The sequence below is a fragment of the Myotis davidii genome, unplaced genomic scaffold, assembly GCF_000327345.1.
Source record: "Myotis davidii unplaced genomic scaffold, ASM32734v1 scaffold815, whole genome shotgun sequence".
NCBI classification, from domain to species: domain Eukaryota; kingdom Metazoa; phylum Chordata; class Mammalia; order Chiroptera; family Vespertilionidae; genus Myotis; species Myotis davidii.
In genome coordinates this window covers 528,008-543,962 of record NW_006288179.1, presented here as the reverse complement: position 1 = coordinate 543,962, position 15,955 = coordinate 528,008, and the positions used below count along the sequence as shown (strand labels likewise).

Here is a 15,955-nt window from a genome sequence, read left to right as displayed (position 1 = left end):
TGTCACTGGGAGACTGGGCCCAGCCTCGGTTCCTTGCCGGCTCTGCCCTGCTGGCTGAGGAGGCAAGCTTAGGGTTACCTGCCTGGTTTCCGGACCTGGGAAGAGCGCGGATAGACCAGCTCTCTCAGAACCTCTTTTGCAAAGAGCCCACATCTCCTTTCTGCTGGAGGTTTTCCCTTTGCTGCCAGTGTCTCCCCACTCTCACTGCTCCTCCCCCAGGCTGATAGGAAACAAAACGCCTCTCTCGCTATGTAAACATCCCATTTCTTCCCTAAACTTGCACATACAACGGTTGTTCTCCTTCATCATTTGTGCCCCCCATTCTGGACCGAGCCTGGACGTGGGAGAGTGAGGTTGCTGCGGAGACCCTGGTGCTCCGAGTAGGAAGCCGGCAGCCACCTCCTTCCATGTCCCAGGGCTGGGGTTGTGAGGTCCCTTGTCTGGACATTTGCTTTAGACTGCCCCTGCTCCGGCCTGTCCCCCGCAGTGTTCTTCCTGGTGGAAGGTGGTGGATGAGCTTGGTGCTGTGGCTTTAAAGGACATTTTCCGAGAATTTCCTGGCTTGTTGGAGCCCACTGGGCCTGCTTCCTCCCCCTAACCATGTCCGTATTCAAGGACAGCGGGGCCCCACATAGCCTGCTGCAGCCTCCCCTGCTGCACTTGTTCCTCAGCAGGTTGGCGCTGGGTTCCTGCCCCCTGCTGGCACCTACCCAGAACCAGAGGGGCTGCAGGGATCCCTGCTGCCTTATCAAAAGTGGAAGAATATCAGTGACCATGGCAAATGTCAACTCAACCGCTACTGCTTGCTCTGCCAAGCCCTCCCTGGTCCTGAGTGGATGGGCTGGCTGCTCGGGGTTCAGTGGGCATTCCAGTTGTTCTCATTCTCGCTCACACAGAGACCCTGGGCCCTTAAGTCTCAGGCGCCACCTCCCCTGGCCTTACTCCAGGGACCTGGCTAATCCAACCAAGCAAGCAAAGCTTATATGTGCCTGATTCTGGAAGGGCGCCAGAACGATGTGGTCCTGGTGTTCAGGGGGATGGAATTCTGTTTGGGGGAAACAAAATGACCACATGAGACAGCTATGAAGTGTTAAAATGTCTGAGGAGGGAGGCACCACTGTACTGAAGTAGTCAGGGTAGGCTTCCTGGAGGAGGTGGAACCTGAGTGGGTCTTTGAGGGAAGGATAAGATTGGGGTAGGGCACATCCAGAACTAAAGAAGGAGGCAGCAGAGGTGCAGAGATGTGGCACAGCCTCCTCTCACCTCTCCCATGTGTGGCCCTACCCACACTGCGGCACTTGGCCTCACCATTGGTTAGCACTTCATGGAGCCACCCTGACCCTGAGCCAGGTTCTTTTTCTAACTTCTTAAGTTGTATGCTTATCTCTTTAAGTTCCAGTCTTTATTATTTTCTAATGTAAATTTGTAAGGTTATGCAGTTTCCTCTAAATAGTTCTCTAGTTGTAGCCATTCAATTTTGAGATGATGATGATAATGATAACAACTCAGAATTCTATTGCATTACTACGTGCCAGGTCCTGGTCCAAGTGCTTTGTATATTACCATTCTGAATTCTAACAAGTAGTAGATACTATTACTGCTCTCATTTTATAGGTGAGGAAACTAAGGCACAGTGAGGCTAAGTAATTGTTCAAGGTCATACACATAATAACTACCAGAAGTACTTTCACTATTTTGAATTTCAAGTATTTTCTAATTTTTATTATTATTTTCACTCATAAGTTTAGAAATGCTCTAAAATTTCCAAATACTTCCTTTTTTTTACTTATCTTTTTTGTTGTTGTTGTTAATCCTCACTCAAGGTTATTTTTCCATTGATCTCCTTTTTTTTTTTTTAGAGTGAGAGTGGAAGGGAGAGGGAAAGACAGAGAGAAACATCGATGTGAGAGAAACACATTGATTGGTTGCCTCCTGCACGAGCCCTGACCAGGGTCCAGGCCTGGGAGGAGCCTGAAACCAAGGTACATGCCCTTGACCAGAATCGAACCAGAGACCCTTTGATCCGAAGACTGATGCTCTACCACTGAGTCAAATTGGCTAGGGTTTTACTTATCGTTTTGAATTTTGAACCCAAATGCATTGTAGGACAACATGGTATTTATAATGTTGATCCTTGAAAATTTATTGAGATTTGCTTTGTAGTCTAGTAGGTGGGTGATTTTTATAACTATTTTGTGTGTACTTAAAAAAAGTGTCATTCTTCTGTATCCTTATTGATGTTTTCTGTTTGTTCTGCTCCATCCATCAATTTTGAAAAGCTGTGTGATGGAATCTTCCTCTATAATAGTGGATTTATCAGTTTCTCCTCTCAGCTTTCACATTATGCAGATTGGAGTGATATTTTTAGATGCCTACTAGTTTAGATCTATCGTCCTCCTAATGAACTGAATCTTTTATTGTAATATAGTGACTTTATTGCTAGTAGTGCTTTGAGATGTTTTGTCTACTATAATATAGTGAGACCGCTTCCATTGGGTTAGTACTTGCTTGTTACAATAATATAATGGCCTCTAAAAGGAAGGTATGAATTATGGGGATTGGCAGATCCCTAAGGCAGCTTCTGGCTTAGAACTCATCTACTGCTTCTTTCCCTGCCAGATTATTCATCTGTTTAGGAAGGCATCGATACGCATTTTAATCGTTATTTCAGTGTTTCAATGGGGATGGTGCAGAGGGGGTTCCTGGAAAGCAGACCCTCAACCAGAGATGCGAGCAGCATGCTTGGGGAGATGTGCTCTGGAATCTGCACCTCAGAAGGGAGATTGAGCCGAGGGAGAAACTGAGCCACCTGCGGTCCCCATGAAGGCCCTGGCCAACCCACAGGCAGCCCCGCAGCCAGGCCTTCATGCCTCTGTATGAGTTTTCAGTCCCTGGATGTGGGCTGGGTCTGGAAGAGGGCGTGACCTTGGCCCAGTTGACTCTCCTCCCCTGAGACATCCCAGGTTCCCAGAGGGGCCCTCCCTGCACCCGGCAGGTGAGGAAGGATCCTTCTTCCGGAAGGGGCACCTGCCACCGAGGCGGTTTCCATCTGCCGCATGGCAGGAAATGGAAGTGGCTCATCCCTCCTCCTCCCCAAACACGAGTCTCACTCCTGGGATCAGTCTGGGCCTGGAAGTCTGGGCCTGAGCCCCACTCTTTAAGGAGAGCATCGCTGCTGGCAGCCAGGGGTCAGTCTCGGACCCACGTCACGGCTGTCCTGAGGCTGTGCCTTGACCCACCCGCTGTCCCCACTGCTGTGCCTTCCCAGCCGCCTCTCTGCCAGTCCAGTCCTGCTCCTCCTCTGGTTCCCAGCCCACAGAGTCCTTCCGGCTCCGGCTTCCTTGTGCCGTGCTGCCTGGAATTAGCACTTCCCGCCCAGCGCTGCCCTCTTGCTTTCTGTGTGGCTGCACAGGGCCAGGAGCTGAGCTGGGCGTTCGCCGGCCTTTGCAGAGCGGACTCTCCTGGGCGCTGTCTTCCCCCACCTTCCTCTCCTGCGCCTCCTGGGTGCCCATCTGGGCTGCCTGCGTTCGGCTGGTGCCGGCCTGAGACTTGAGGTTAAGAAACTGGGTCAAGGAAAAGTACAACCTGACTTGGTGCTGTGTCCAAAGTATGTATTCAAAGTGCTGTCCTCGCCAAGCTAATGTCCCCTGACCAGGGACAGAGACTTCGGTCCCACGGCCCAGAGGAACAGGCACAGCCCTGAAGATGGGGGCCAGGGGACAGAGGATGGATGCAGTGGTGGGTCCGGAGGGGTGGTGCCCTAGAGAGGAGGAAGGAGCTGGGCTGACAGCCACCTGGGGTGTGTCCTATGCTGTCCGAACAACAGTTTGGCTGGTCAGAGCAAGCTTTCACCAAGTACCTACTGCAGGGCTAGCACGAGGGGGAGGCAGCAAGGCACCAGGGGGACAAAACTGAAGGAGGGCCCCTCTTTTGTGCTGACCCTGTCAAGCATGTCAAGCCCGTGGCCAGTGGGCCGCATGTTTGACATGCTTGCACTTGCACGAGCCTGAGATGGGGCCGCCCTCATTTGTGCCCTGGGAGCCTTGCTTGCTCACTCTAGTCCTGGCCCGGGCCTGCTGTGTGTCCAGCCTGCACTAGTGGCAGATAGTAGCTTCCTGATCCTTCCCCAGTGTCCCCCAGGGACACAGTGCTGCCCTCTCACTCTATTCCTTTGCCCATTTCTTTCTAGTCCTTTTCTTTTTGCCATTTGCACTTTCTGGAAATGTTTACCTCTTAGAGGATCTGGCTTCTCCTCTTTGACTTATCCAGGCCTGTTCACTTCTCATCTAATAACCTCTCACCCAGTCATTCTCTGATATAGCCCTTAATCCTATGTGTAGGGACCCCCTCCCCCCACCACACACACACACACACACATACAGGTGATGGATTCATCAGGTAATAACATTAATTATTAACATTCACTAAGAGATTATGAGCCAGGCTCTGACCTAAACAGATAATCCTGAATGAGGATTATTTCGTTTAATCCTCACCATGATCCTGTTAAACAGATATGATCATCCTCATTTAATACTTACTCAGAGAGGGTGAGTAACTTATATAAGGTCACACAGCTTGTAAGACCCTTGTAAGAGATGTTGTATTCATCCCTGAATTCCCAGGACCTAGCCCAGTGCCTGACATGAATTGTTGAATGAATGGATGCATACAAAGGGAGTCCCAAAGCTTTTTTCTAACCATCAAGGAGCATTCAGCTTTGTGTCCGGGAAGAGGGAATGCTACTAAAGAATTATTAGGTATGATTCATGTCTTTGAGGAACTTCCAGAACACTAAAAGAGACAAATATGAAAAATACGTAAGACAGTTCAAATACATTCATAATTGTGTGGCGTAGACTGTAAACCTTGTAGGTTTCAGAGGAGACAGTAATCAGGGTGGTGAGTAGCCAGGTAACATCACAGTTCGGGGCCCGAGCGCCAGAGGAGAGCTGGAAGGCTGGTGTGTGCGCCTCCTTGAAAGGGATGTTGACTATTTAACAAAGAGTAGCTGGAAGGGGCCTGGCATTAGTGGATGGTCTGGGTGCCCACGCATGTGGCTCTGGCCCCCAGGGCAGGCTCTATAGGTCTGGGATGTCAGGCCAGGGAGCAGGACTGTTTGGAGGTTGGCCTGGGGGGAGGGCCCAGGTTCCTCTGGGGTGCAAAGGCAGGGGTGGTGAGGTGGTCCCAGAGCAGTGCCTGGAGCTTGTCCAGTTTCTCTCTCTGGATCCTTCCCATGGCTGTATGCACCCGTGTGCACCCTCCCTGTCCCACCATGACACTGCCAGCTCTGGACTCCCCCTGGGCCCTGCCCCAGCCACTTACTAGTAGCCATAGGCCTTAGAACGGGAGGCTTCGTCTGCTCACCAGCACCCTGGTCGCAGGCTGAGGTCTGTCAAAGAAGCCAGCTCTCTGCTGCCTGTAGACCCTCCCTCTACAGGTCCTGCCACTTGTTCTGCCCCCCCCCCCCCTTTCCCCTCTGGGGATGGAGAGCGTGGGGACCAGCCTGAGGAGTAGCCTGTTCCTCTTCTCTCTCAGGAGGCCCTCACTCAGCACCCTCTCTGGTGCCCAAATGAAGGGCCCCATAGGCGAACCCTGGGGATGATCCCACTTCCTTTTCCCCCTGAGGTTCTGGGGGGGCGGGGGGTGGTGGGGAATGTTAGCATCTGATGCTTCACAGGGAAATCATGAGTCACCAGTGAGTCAGGAGCCAGGACGGGCAGGGACACATGGAGCTGGTCATTGATCTCATTCATCCCGTTGAGAAGGTGTCCCAGCTGGCGGGCCTTTCCACTCTGACCTGGGTGGGCAGGTCCCAGCACCTTATCTGCGAGGTGTCCCTGACCACCCACCGCCCCTTATGTGGCCTGGAGAGGGCAGAGCACTGTGAGAGGCGGAGGAGAGCAATCTGGGCGCCCCAGGAAGGGCCCAGCACTAGACTCCCGGGTGGTCCTCAGCAGATGGGACCCACCTCCCTCCCAGATAGCTTTGAGGGGCCATACGGAGGGGCACTGCTTCTCTGAACTGATGCCACATCACCTGCCAGCTGCCCCTGACTCACGCAGCACCTTGCCAGCCCTAGAATAAGCCCCACACTCTTGCCCAGGGCCATTGGAATGGATGATCCTCCTCCGGGGCGTTCTTCCACAGGATCCGCCTGCTCCCGCATCACCCACCATCCACTTCGTGTCCTGCTTGGACGCACTTCTCAGGAAGAAACCTATCCCATGTGGGGTAGCACCCCTTACTCCCCCAAACACTTGTCCCCCGCCCCCCTTTCCTTTTTCCCACAGCATTTCCGCCATTTGACCCATGACACACCGTGTCGCTCCTTAGTTTACAATTGCTACGTCTGTCTCCCTCTAGTAGAAATTGCGCGTCACGAGGGGCAGGGCTCTTGTTAGTTTGCTCACTGTTGAACCCCAGCACCCAGCCTGGCATGGCTGTGCGATAAGTTTAGAATAAGACAACAAGATAAATATTTGATATGTATACATATATAATAAAATAAAAATAGCACGGATGGATAAAGGCAAGATATCTTCAGGAGGCTGTGAGGTACAATGCAAGTGATTTGCTGATTAATAATAGAAGCGTGTTTATGCATTTCATTTCGCAAGCTCGGTTTGAAAGAAATGGCCCATTGCCTCATTTTCTTTTGATTAAGAAAAGGACTAAACCTCAGCCACCAGCTGGTGGAAAATTTAGTTTGTCATTATTGAGGAGCCTTCCCTCCACCTCGCCCCCCTCAGGGTCATGTGAAGGTCATGGAGGCTGCTAAGGAACAAAGATTGGGGGGGACTCCCCAGGCCACCCCAGCCTCAGCCAATCTGCTCACTGCTCTCTGGGGGCTCCTAGAGCCCTGGGTCTAGCCTCCTGAGGTCCCGAAGCATTAGTCTCTCTGGGTCCTCCTGTCCATTTAAGGGGAGACCTAGGGGAGGAACCCCAAGCCACCATAGCTTCCTGGGCCTGGGGAACTTTCTGCTCAGCTGTGACTTCACCACGTCCACCCAGCCCTCCACCCAGCCCTCCCCAGGCTCAAAGGCCCTCCTGCTGCCCTTTAGAACGGCCTAGCAGGGCTTCTTTCAGCCCCAACAGCCCACGTGGCCCTAAAGTAAGAGGGGTAATGAAGCTAAGCTCCCTTCTTGGACCAGGGGAGAGAGAATACAAACGAGTAATGCAATAGGTTATCCCCCCCAGGAAAGGTAAGTACTGATGTTTTGTGAATGATTTTCTTTCATTATTATTATTTTTCAAATAGAGCCAAACCCAAAGTATCCTTGTAATCATAGCAGCTCAGTTATTTGCATCTCTATTGTATGCTTTGTGGAGCAGGAGGGAACGGGGTGGTGCAGGCAGAGCTCCTGAAGGCTCCTACCGGGCTCCCTCTGTGGGGGCCTTTTGCAAAGGTGGGCACGTCTGGTGCATGAGGCGGCAGCTGAGGTCACTGACCCAGCCGCCAAGCTGGGAGACCCCAAGGGGTGCTGTGTGTAGCTGACTCCTGGGACGGGAGCCAGAACTTTCCTAGCCAAAGAGCTGAACTGGGAGTCAGGACTCCTGGGTTCCAGGTCCTGAGCTGGCTGAGAGACCACTTCCCGCTGTCTGCCTCAGTTTCCTCATCTGTGATGGGCGAGGCACACTTTGTCTCCCTCTTTGGACGAAGGCCAGGATCCAGCAAGATGATATAAGGAGGGGGTCGGTCGCCCAAGGGGATCCCAGGCTGCTAGGAGTATTTGGTATGCAGTGTGTTTCAAGCTTGAATGAGTGGATCAGCATTGAAAATTTGGGGTCGTAAAGTCTGAATTTCTAGCATCTTTTGGGAAACAGTGCCATTTTGTTGGTGTGTGTGTGTGTATGTGTGTATATGTGTGTGTATGTGTGTACGTGTGTATGTGTGTGCATGTGCGTGTGTGTGTGTGTGTGTGTGTGTGTGTGGCTATCTTCCTACCTTCCCAAATGGCAGCAGGGCACTGCCGCTCGGGCACCTACCTTGGCAGGCAGGACGCACACCCTGGCTTCCCCAGCTTCATTCATTCCCCTTCTGTTCTCCGGAGGCCTGACTCCACTCCCTGGTGGAAGTGGAGCACTTTGTGGGAACATAAATATTAACGCCTGGCTGGATTGTTATGGGATGTGTTAGCCAGGGTGTGTCATAGTCCCGATGGTCCAAGGAGAGTTGTGAAGGGAAAGCGAGGCCACCACGGAACCACCCCCGGCTTCCTGAGCTGTGCGAGGGGAATAGACTTGCTTCTGGTGGACAGTTAGGGCTCCCCACCTCCTTGTCAGCTCCCCCAGTGTTGTCCCTAGCCCCCTTCCATCCCTGGCTCCAAGCGCAGGTCTCTATATATCCCTTTGCTATCATTTCAGCCAGGTTTGGGGAGGGAGCAGAGATTACTTTGTGCTTTGAGTCCAGCGTCTTAACCTAGGAGGCGTGTCCTGCGTTGGAAACCCAGGTGTCACTAAAAGCTTTGCAGTGTGTCTGGCCTCTGAGGACAGTGTGGCGATCAGGGGCTCTCGTGTAGGTCTCTAGAGGCGGGAACTGAGGGACACACCACTTGGGAGGCAGGAGGGCACCGTGACCTGGACTTGGCTGAGCCTCAGTTTCCCTGTGTGAGCAGTGGGAAACCTCAGCTCTGCCAGCAAAGGTGCGATGAGGGGATGCAGTTGAGCAGAGACCCCTGTAAAGGTTTATTATCATCGTCCCCACGGTTGGACATCACCCGCGTCCCCACTGAGTGTGTGGTCGAGGCGATGTGCCACTGGACACACGGCAGCCGTGGCTCTCTGGTAGACAGGCTTACCCCAGCACCTGAGTGCGAGTACCGACTGCCTCGTTCTCTTGCCAGAGGCCTCCAGTTTGGTTGGCAGAGTGGCGACCAGCTGGACAATTGGACGGGGCTCTTTAATGCCACGGACGACCCAGAGTCACCCGGCGGCAGTGACTCCAGCTCCAGGTACAGACCCGGGCGAATAACCAGGGAGGGGGAAGCCTGTTGGGGTGACCCTGCAGCCCCCACCCCGTGGCTCACCCCCAGAGCGGCCCTCGGGGAAGAAGCCAGCTTGGCGCAGTGGCTCAAAGCTCACTGCATCTTGGGATCCTGACTTGTGTCCTTTGACATGAGGGGTGAGGCCAGGACCCAACCAAACCAAGTAGCGACTCACTGGCCCCCTTCTGCTGGGGGTGGGCTGGGGAGGCAGCCTGGGTCGCAAGCCTCCATTTGAGGTGGAGCCTCGGTCCATAGCTGCTGCAAGGATTTCGAGTATCAGCCTGCAAGTGTGTCCAGGTGTGTGGGGGTGGCAGCAGGGGTGGGTGGCAGCTGGGCTCCCTGCTCCTCTGCAATCACACTGTGAAGGCGGTTCCGACGGCTCCACCCACCCATGAGGGTGACCCTGGCTCGGGAAGGACCGTTGCCATCAAGACTGCAACTGAGATTTGACATTCACACCATCACGGGGTTATTTCTTCTCGATCTGCTGTGGTGTTTGGAGCTGAAATCAGTGATTCAGGGCAGTCTGCATGCTCAGCAGTGGGAGTTCAGTAATTGTTTGTTGAATGAGAGAAAACAGAATATTCTCAGGCTGGATGCACGCTCTGCTTGGAGCTGGGTGTGGCTGGAACCTGCCAGCCGGGGGTTTCCAGGGGCTGATTACATTGTTTTGTTCCTTCATTTTTGCATCTCTAAGTGCCAGCTGACTCTCAGTCCGTTTCCCTGGGAAAGAGGCCTGAGTGTCTGCTGCTGTTAATACTGACACCAAAACATTAAGCCGCCCCTGCAGAGAAGTGGTATGTTCTTCAGGGACCCCCAGTATGGACGATTTTGCCCAGTGCTTTGGAAAAGAAAAGATATGGCTGTAATATAAACACTCAGTCGGGGAGGTGTCCACAGACAGGTCTGCAGGCCGTGAACTGGGATCAGGGCCTCTCAGGAGCTCAGTTCTTTCCGCAGGTGTGTGCTGGGAGCTCTGGCCCCTGGGATGTCACCAGCGAGAGTGAGGAGTCTAGAGTTGTCCCTTCCAAATGTTGAGGCTCCAATGTCAGCCCTTCGCTGTGAGACCTGCCCACGCAGATAGGGGGGTGGTCTCGGCATGTCAGCAAGTGTTTGCCTGCCAGGGAAGGTTCAAAGCTCATGGAGAGGTTTCTGTGGAAAGAGGTTTCTGTGGAAAGTGCTAATCCAAGACGGGACTGGCTCCTGGGGGCCGGTTTGGGCAGCCGCCCTGAGACCACTGCACAAGGGCTGTTTCCAGCTTTTCCCCCTGCCAGCGTCTGCCACCTGCACCTTGTCCCCGATCCAAGTCCTGTCCTCCCTCCAGTTTCCGCCTCCTGCCCCCACCTCCTCCCTGAAGCCTTCCCTGATAGCCCCTTTAACTCGATGTTCTGTGTGATGTGTCTGTGCAGAGGGCTATTTCTATCATTGCCCACACGGAGAACTCTCTGCCAGTTTGCATAAACCCTTCTGCATTTGCTCAGGCATCCCTCTAACCCCACGGAGCCCCCCGCCCTGGAGAGCCGGGCCGGACCCTGTGCATGCAGGGTCTTGTGGGCCCTCTAACTTCAGACCAGCCCACAAGTGGCCTCGCTGGCTGGCCTCATTGGCCACTTCTCACAGGCTCTGCACAGCCTGAGGCACCCTGGCCTGGGGCAGGGTGGCAGGGGGCGGTGTGCAAAGGCAGCTTCAGGGGCACTTCCCTCTGGGTTCTGGAGCAGAGCTGGCCATGCTGCCACTCACCTAAGCTGCCTGCTCCTGGGCAGCTTTCTCCCTGTGCAGCTGGGCTTCAAGTTGGGGTCGGGGCATCCCAGTGGGAGGGTAGCCGGCCACAGGAGGAAAGAGCAGGCCCCAAGCTGAGGGTTGAGTGCTTGGGCCGGAGTCCTTTCGGCTGAGATCCATCTGTGTGTGTGTCTAGCGTGCACTGCACAATATGGGGTTTGGAACAGTCGTATTTCAGAGCAGGAAGGAGGTGGAGGGACTTCAGTTCAGCGCTTCATTATGCTGTGTTGAATTGTTCCCTAATTGTTTCAAGACTGTATATAATGAGGCGATAAGCTGTGTGGGCCAGATGGCGAGGGCTCCAAGGGCTCGGAGTGGAAGTCGGAGGCGCTTCCGCGGAGGGGTGAGACTTGGCTTGGACCTCCACAGGCCATGCCCGTGGCCAAGCACTACTGGGGGCTGGGTGCCAGGCATCTTACTGCCTTTAATCCTCACCCTCAAACCCATAGGGTGGCTTCTGTCATTGCCCCCTTTACAGATGAGGAAACTGAGTCGCCACTTCCAGGTGCTGGTGGAGGAGCTGGAACTCACCCCATGCAGTGTGACTCTGGGGCCCCAGCACTGACCGGCCATGCTGGGTAGAGGGATCCTCCCTTCTGGGCTGCGGGCAAGTCACGCAGGGTTGGGTGGCTCTCCTGAGCTTTCTTCCCAAGTCCTCCATGCTGTCCTCGCCCCCGGCAGGTAGACTAATAAATGCCATAGTGACTCAGGTAGGTAATTATGTACGTATTCCCTTCCTATAATGACTGTTGTCCTTAGCGCTACAGGCAAGGTGATCTGTAGGGTTTCCCGTCTCCCCTCTCCTCTTTCCCACCTTTATCTTCTGTGTGTCACCCTCTACCCCCCGTCCCTGTGCTTAGCATTTCCTGATTATTACCCCCAAAACGCTCCTGGGATTTCTGCCTTTCAGAGAGGAGCCCTCAGTGGCAAGGTCACCCCAAAGGAAAGAACTATGCATCGTGGACTTCCAGATGTGGTGACAGCTGTGGGGGGCCAGGCAGCAGAGGGTCTGCACGCCCGCACCGTGGTGCAGCCTGGCTTAGCCTAAGCCTTTCTGGTCAATTTCACTTCTGCGGAAGGACAGAAATAAATACATAAATAAAGGGACAGCGCTCCTGGGCTCCATCCAGCTGGGAAGAATTCGGAGACTCAGGTTTGGCAGAGTGTTCTGGGCTGGGTGCTGGAAAAACCAGACAAAGTTGGCACAGTTTCCCCTTCCCTCCCGGGCACCTAGCGTGGGCCTCAGAGCCGGGGGTAGGACCTTTATCTTCTGTGTGTCACCCTCTACGGGCGCCCTGACACAGGGAGGAGGCTGACTGTGCGGGCAGGGCTGTGGGCGCCCTGACACACGGAGGGGGCTTACATGAACCTTTCTATGCCTCAGTTTCCTCACCTATAAAACCCCCGCTTCGGGGTTCCCTGAGTGGACCTCCCCAGTAGAGTCTGGCCCACTCTTTGCCCCTGACACACGGAGGAGTCTGGGTAGGAGATGCTGCCTCTTGGGGCTCCGTTTCCAGGTCAGAAGATGATGGGTGCCTGTCAGGGCCTCCCCCCTTCCTCCCCCCACATCAGCTCTCCAAACTGTCTGTTACCCCCTTCAACAGCCATCATCTAATCTCCCTCCTCTCCTCTTCACCGCGCCCATGTTCCTGGCCTCCCTGACCATCTGTGGGAATTTTATACCAGTCACTTAGTGAAGGCAGAGGCCACCGAATGGAGTAAGAATGTAAATAAATGGAGATGGAAAGAAAAAGGGTCGGGGTCTGGGTCGGGCTGCGAGGAGCAAGCACCCACCCCATAACCAGCTTAGGGGGGGCTCAGAAAGTAAGGCACCCAGGGCTGTCCCCGTCTCCCACTCCATGTGGCCATGTGCAGCCCGCAGCCCGCACCCCGCACCCCGCACCCTCTTCGTCAATGCCATGCTGGAGGTTGGGGAAGGCTGCTCAAGGCTGGCCTCTGCTCTGTAGCAACTGAGAAGACACACGAGGAAGAGGATTCCAGACAGACACTAATCAGGGAGAAAGAAGACCAGGTCAGGTCCCTCGCCCTGCCTGGAGAAGAGGCCTGAAGTGAGCGATGAACTAGGAAGAGGCCACTGGGCTCGGCTGGTGTGGCTCAGTGGTTAAGCATCAAACTATGAACCAGGAGTTCACAGCTCGATTCCCGGTCTGGGCACATGTCTGGGTTGCGGGCTCGATTCCCAGTAGGTGGCGTACAGGAGGCAGCCGATCAGTGATTCTCATCATTGATGTTTCTATCCCACTCTCCCTCTAAGCCCCGGCCAGGCTGCAGGTTCGATCCCCCGTGTGGGGCCTGCAGGAGGCAGCCCATCAATGATTCTTTCTCACCATTGTTCTAGCTCTCTCTCCCTCTCCCTTCCTCTCTGAAATCAATACAAATATACTTTTTTTTTTTAAAAAAAAAAAAGAAAGAAAAGAGGCCCCTGGGATGTAGCTCTCGGCTTGGGCGCCTGGGGCACAGTGGGGAAGCCCCAGGAGCAGTAGGACGATGTGCATGAGGAAGGTGACCAAATTGACTTTCGGCACCTGGAGGCCCATGGCCGGTGAGCTGACTTTTACAAGGGGAGCTTGTCAGGGCTCCCTGATCTGGGCCCAAAATAAGGCCCCCAAGTATGTGCTCTTGCAGGAATGTGCTGGACACGTGACTTGAGGCCCTGCAGAACTGCTGGTTGGGGTAGGGAGAAGTTTCGCAGCGGGCTATGCCCTGACCCCCAGCTCCCACCCCAGGCCAGGGGTGGCACTTCAGCGAGGCCCCTGCTGGGAGCAGATCAGTCACAAGACTAACACGGTTACACTCAGAACATCAGGCTCTTTAGCTTTCAGTTCTCACGTTTCCAAATAGCTCAGGGACCCCTGTGGACAGATGAGGAAACCGTGGCTCACACAGGGCCATGGTCCAGGCAGCGGGCCGAGCCAGGTCTCTCCACGAGTGGGAGCTGTGACCTGCCGTTGTCAACAGCCAAGCCTTCGTGCCTGTCTCTGCACCCGTGTGGGAAGACACTCAGTCCTTTGTGTTGTCAGGCTGTAGTTTTCAGACTGATTTCTGTGCGTTTGCTCTGACGGGCGGTGTGCTGTCTGGAACCGGCAGCTGTTCTGGCTCTAGAAATAGCACAGAGCTCGCCAAAGGGGGCTGTGGGCTTTGGGGGGTGGGAGGGGACTGCTTACTGAGAAAACCCCAGTGACCTGCCTGTGGCTTATCAGAGTCAGAACTTGGGTTCTGGGCTCTTGGAAGCCTGGGGTTCCCTTTCTAGTGCCACCAATTACTAACCCAATGCCTGTGGGCAAGTTACTTGACCCCTTGCAGTCTGAGTCTTGGGTATAAAATGGGGAAATAATGCCTGCCTCGTAGGGCAGTTAGGAGGGTTAAAGAAGACAAAATTAGAGTCTAGCATCAGGCTGCCACATACAGATGTGCAGGGTGGACCCTGTGCAAAAACACCAGCCAAGGGGGCAGGTGCAGCTGAAACCCCCCTCGCCCTCACGTGACAAGCCTTTTGCCTGGCATGAGGCTTAATTCACCTGGAGAAAAAGGTGCTTTTTCCTAATTTGTAGAAGTGCCATGCCCACGCGGGTTTCCCACCCTGTGTGGAACAAACAAACGACTCTGTCGTTCCTGGAGACTCTGCCGCAGGCTGACAGGACCTGGGGGGGTAGACTCCTGAGTTGGGGCCACTGGCCTGCTCCAGGGGCTGGAGGAGGCCTAACAGGGGTGCTCTTACTCAGCACAGCCACCTTCTCTGGGCTTTTGTTCCCTGAAGGTCAGCATCTGGGGAGGAAGGGCACTCCTCCAGATAGGAAGTGGAATTCAGGGGCCTCATCCTGTAGCAGCCAGTAGTTGCTGGGCTCAAAGTATGTGGCCCCCAAGGAAGACCCCATGGTCCTGAGGAAGCTCTGGAGGGGGGAGCAGGCCAACAGGGGAGCCTGTGGGACAGGCTCATGGGGAAAGGCGGGCAGACTATCTGCACACCAGGCCCTGGGCCTGCTGACATGAGGCCTCCACAGCCTGTAAAGCTGGAGCCCAAGTCTGGGTGGGAGGAGGGGAAATCATGTCGGGACCACCAAGCTCCCTCTGCCCTAGGCCTTCTGCATTTGTCCCCTCACTTAGTGGGGGCCCCCAGTGGCTGGCCAGGCAGACAGGCCAGTCCAGCCTTGCCCGCCACAGTCGCGAGGGCACAGAGACAGGGAGCAGGGCGGATGCAGCCTGGCACCAGCGTCAGACTTGGCTGCCGGAAGCCAAGTGGCATCTGAGACGAGCTGGGCTCCTGATCTGGCCGGCGGGAACTATTTATACCAGTGAGGTACCCGAATGGGATGCCAGGGCCCCCTCCCCTTCGAGCTGCATAGAGATCGTCTTTCCTGAATTGAAAGAAGAGACAGTGACAAACTCACCTTGAGAGGCTAATGGCGTTAAGAAGGTTGGAGAAACTGCTTCTCCCAGTCTTCTAGCAGGTTAAGGGAAGCTAGAACAGTTTCAAGGGACATCTAGGACTTAAAAGGGCATTTACTAGTGATTCCCAATAATAAAAGAGTCATAATTCCATTACAGAAAAGGCTTTTTAAAAATTTTTTTTAAAAAAAAATGTATTTTTTATTGATTTCAGAGAGGAAGGGAGAGGGGGAGAGAGATAGAAGCATCAATGATGAGAGAAAATCATTGATTGGCTGCCTCCTGCATGCCCCCTACGGGGGACCGAGCCCACAGCCCGTGTGCCCATGATCGGAATCAAACCTGGGACCTGCAGGCCAATGCTCTATCCACTGAACTAAACCAGCCAGGGCCAGAAAAGTATTTTTTAAAACCACTCGAAGAAACCCACTATTAATATTTTATTACAGCTCCCCACTTCCCCATGCATTCACGTATGTGTATGTAATTCTTCTTATAAAACCACAGTTTTATAACTTGCATTTCCCACTCAATGTTACCATGTGAGCCTCTTCCTATGTCATTACACCAAAAAATGGAAGCCTCATTTTTGATGTCTGCATGATGGGCTATATCCAGACCAAACAGGGATTTCCACGGCCCCTCCAGAATGCAGTCCATGGGCATCTGTCAGAAGCACACTAGAGGTGATTAGTGTGGCCGTGCTTCCGGCAATTTCATTTCCTCAGGTCAGTCGTCTTTAGAGACGGATGGAGCAGTAGAGCTCCCCTCCCCCAAAGGAA

The 15,955-nt window shown here is 54.0% G+C and overlaps 1 protein-coding gene across 1 annotated transcript in view; it reads left to right on the top strand.

The window, feature by feature from the left end:
* The window catches only part of ST8SIA5 (ST8 alpha-N-acetyl-neuraminide alpha-2,8-sialyltransferase 5), a 61,828-nt gene that overhangs the window by 11,880 nt on the left and 33,993 nt on the right, over positions 1 to 15,955 (top strand). Inside the window, exon 5 of the mRNA XM_006759952.2 lies at positions 8,847 to 8,954. Within this exon, the coding sequence (XP_006760015.2) occupies positions 8,847 to 8,954 (108 nt within the window). The remainder of the gene's footprint in view (positions 1 to 8,846; positions 8,955 to 15,955) is intronic.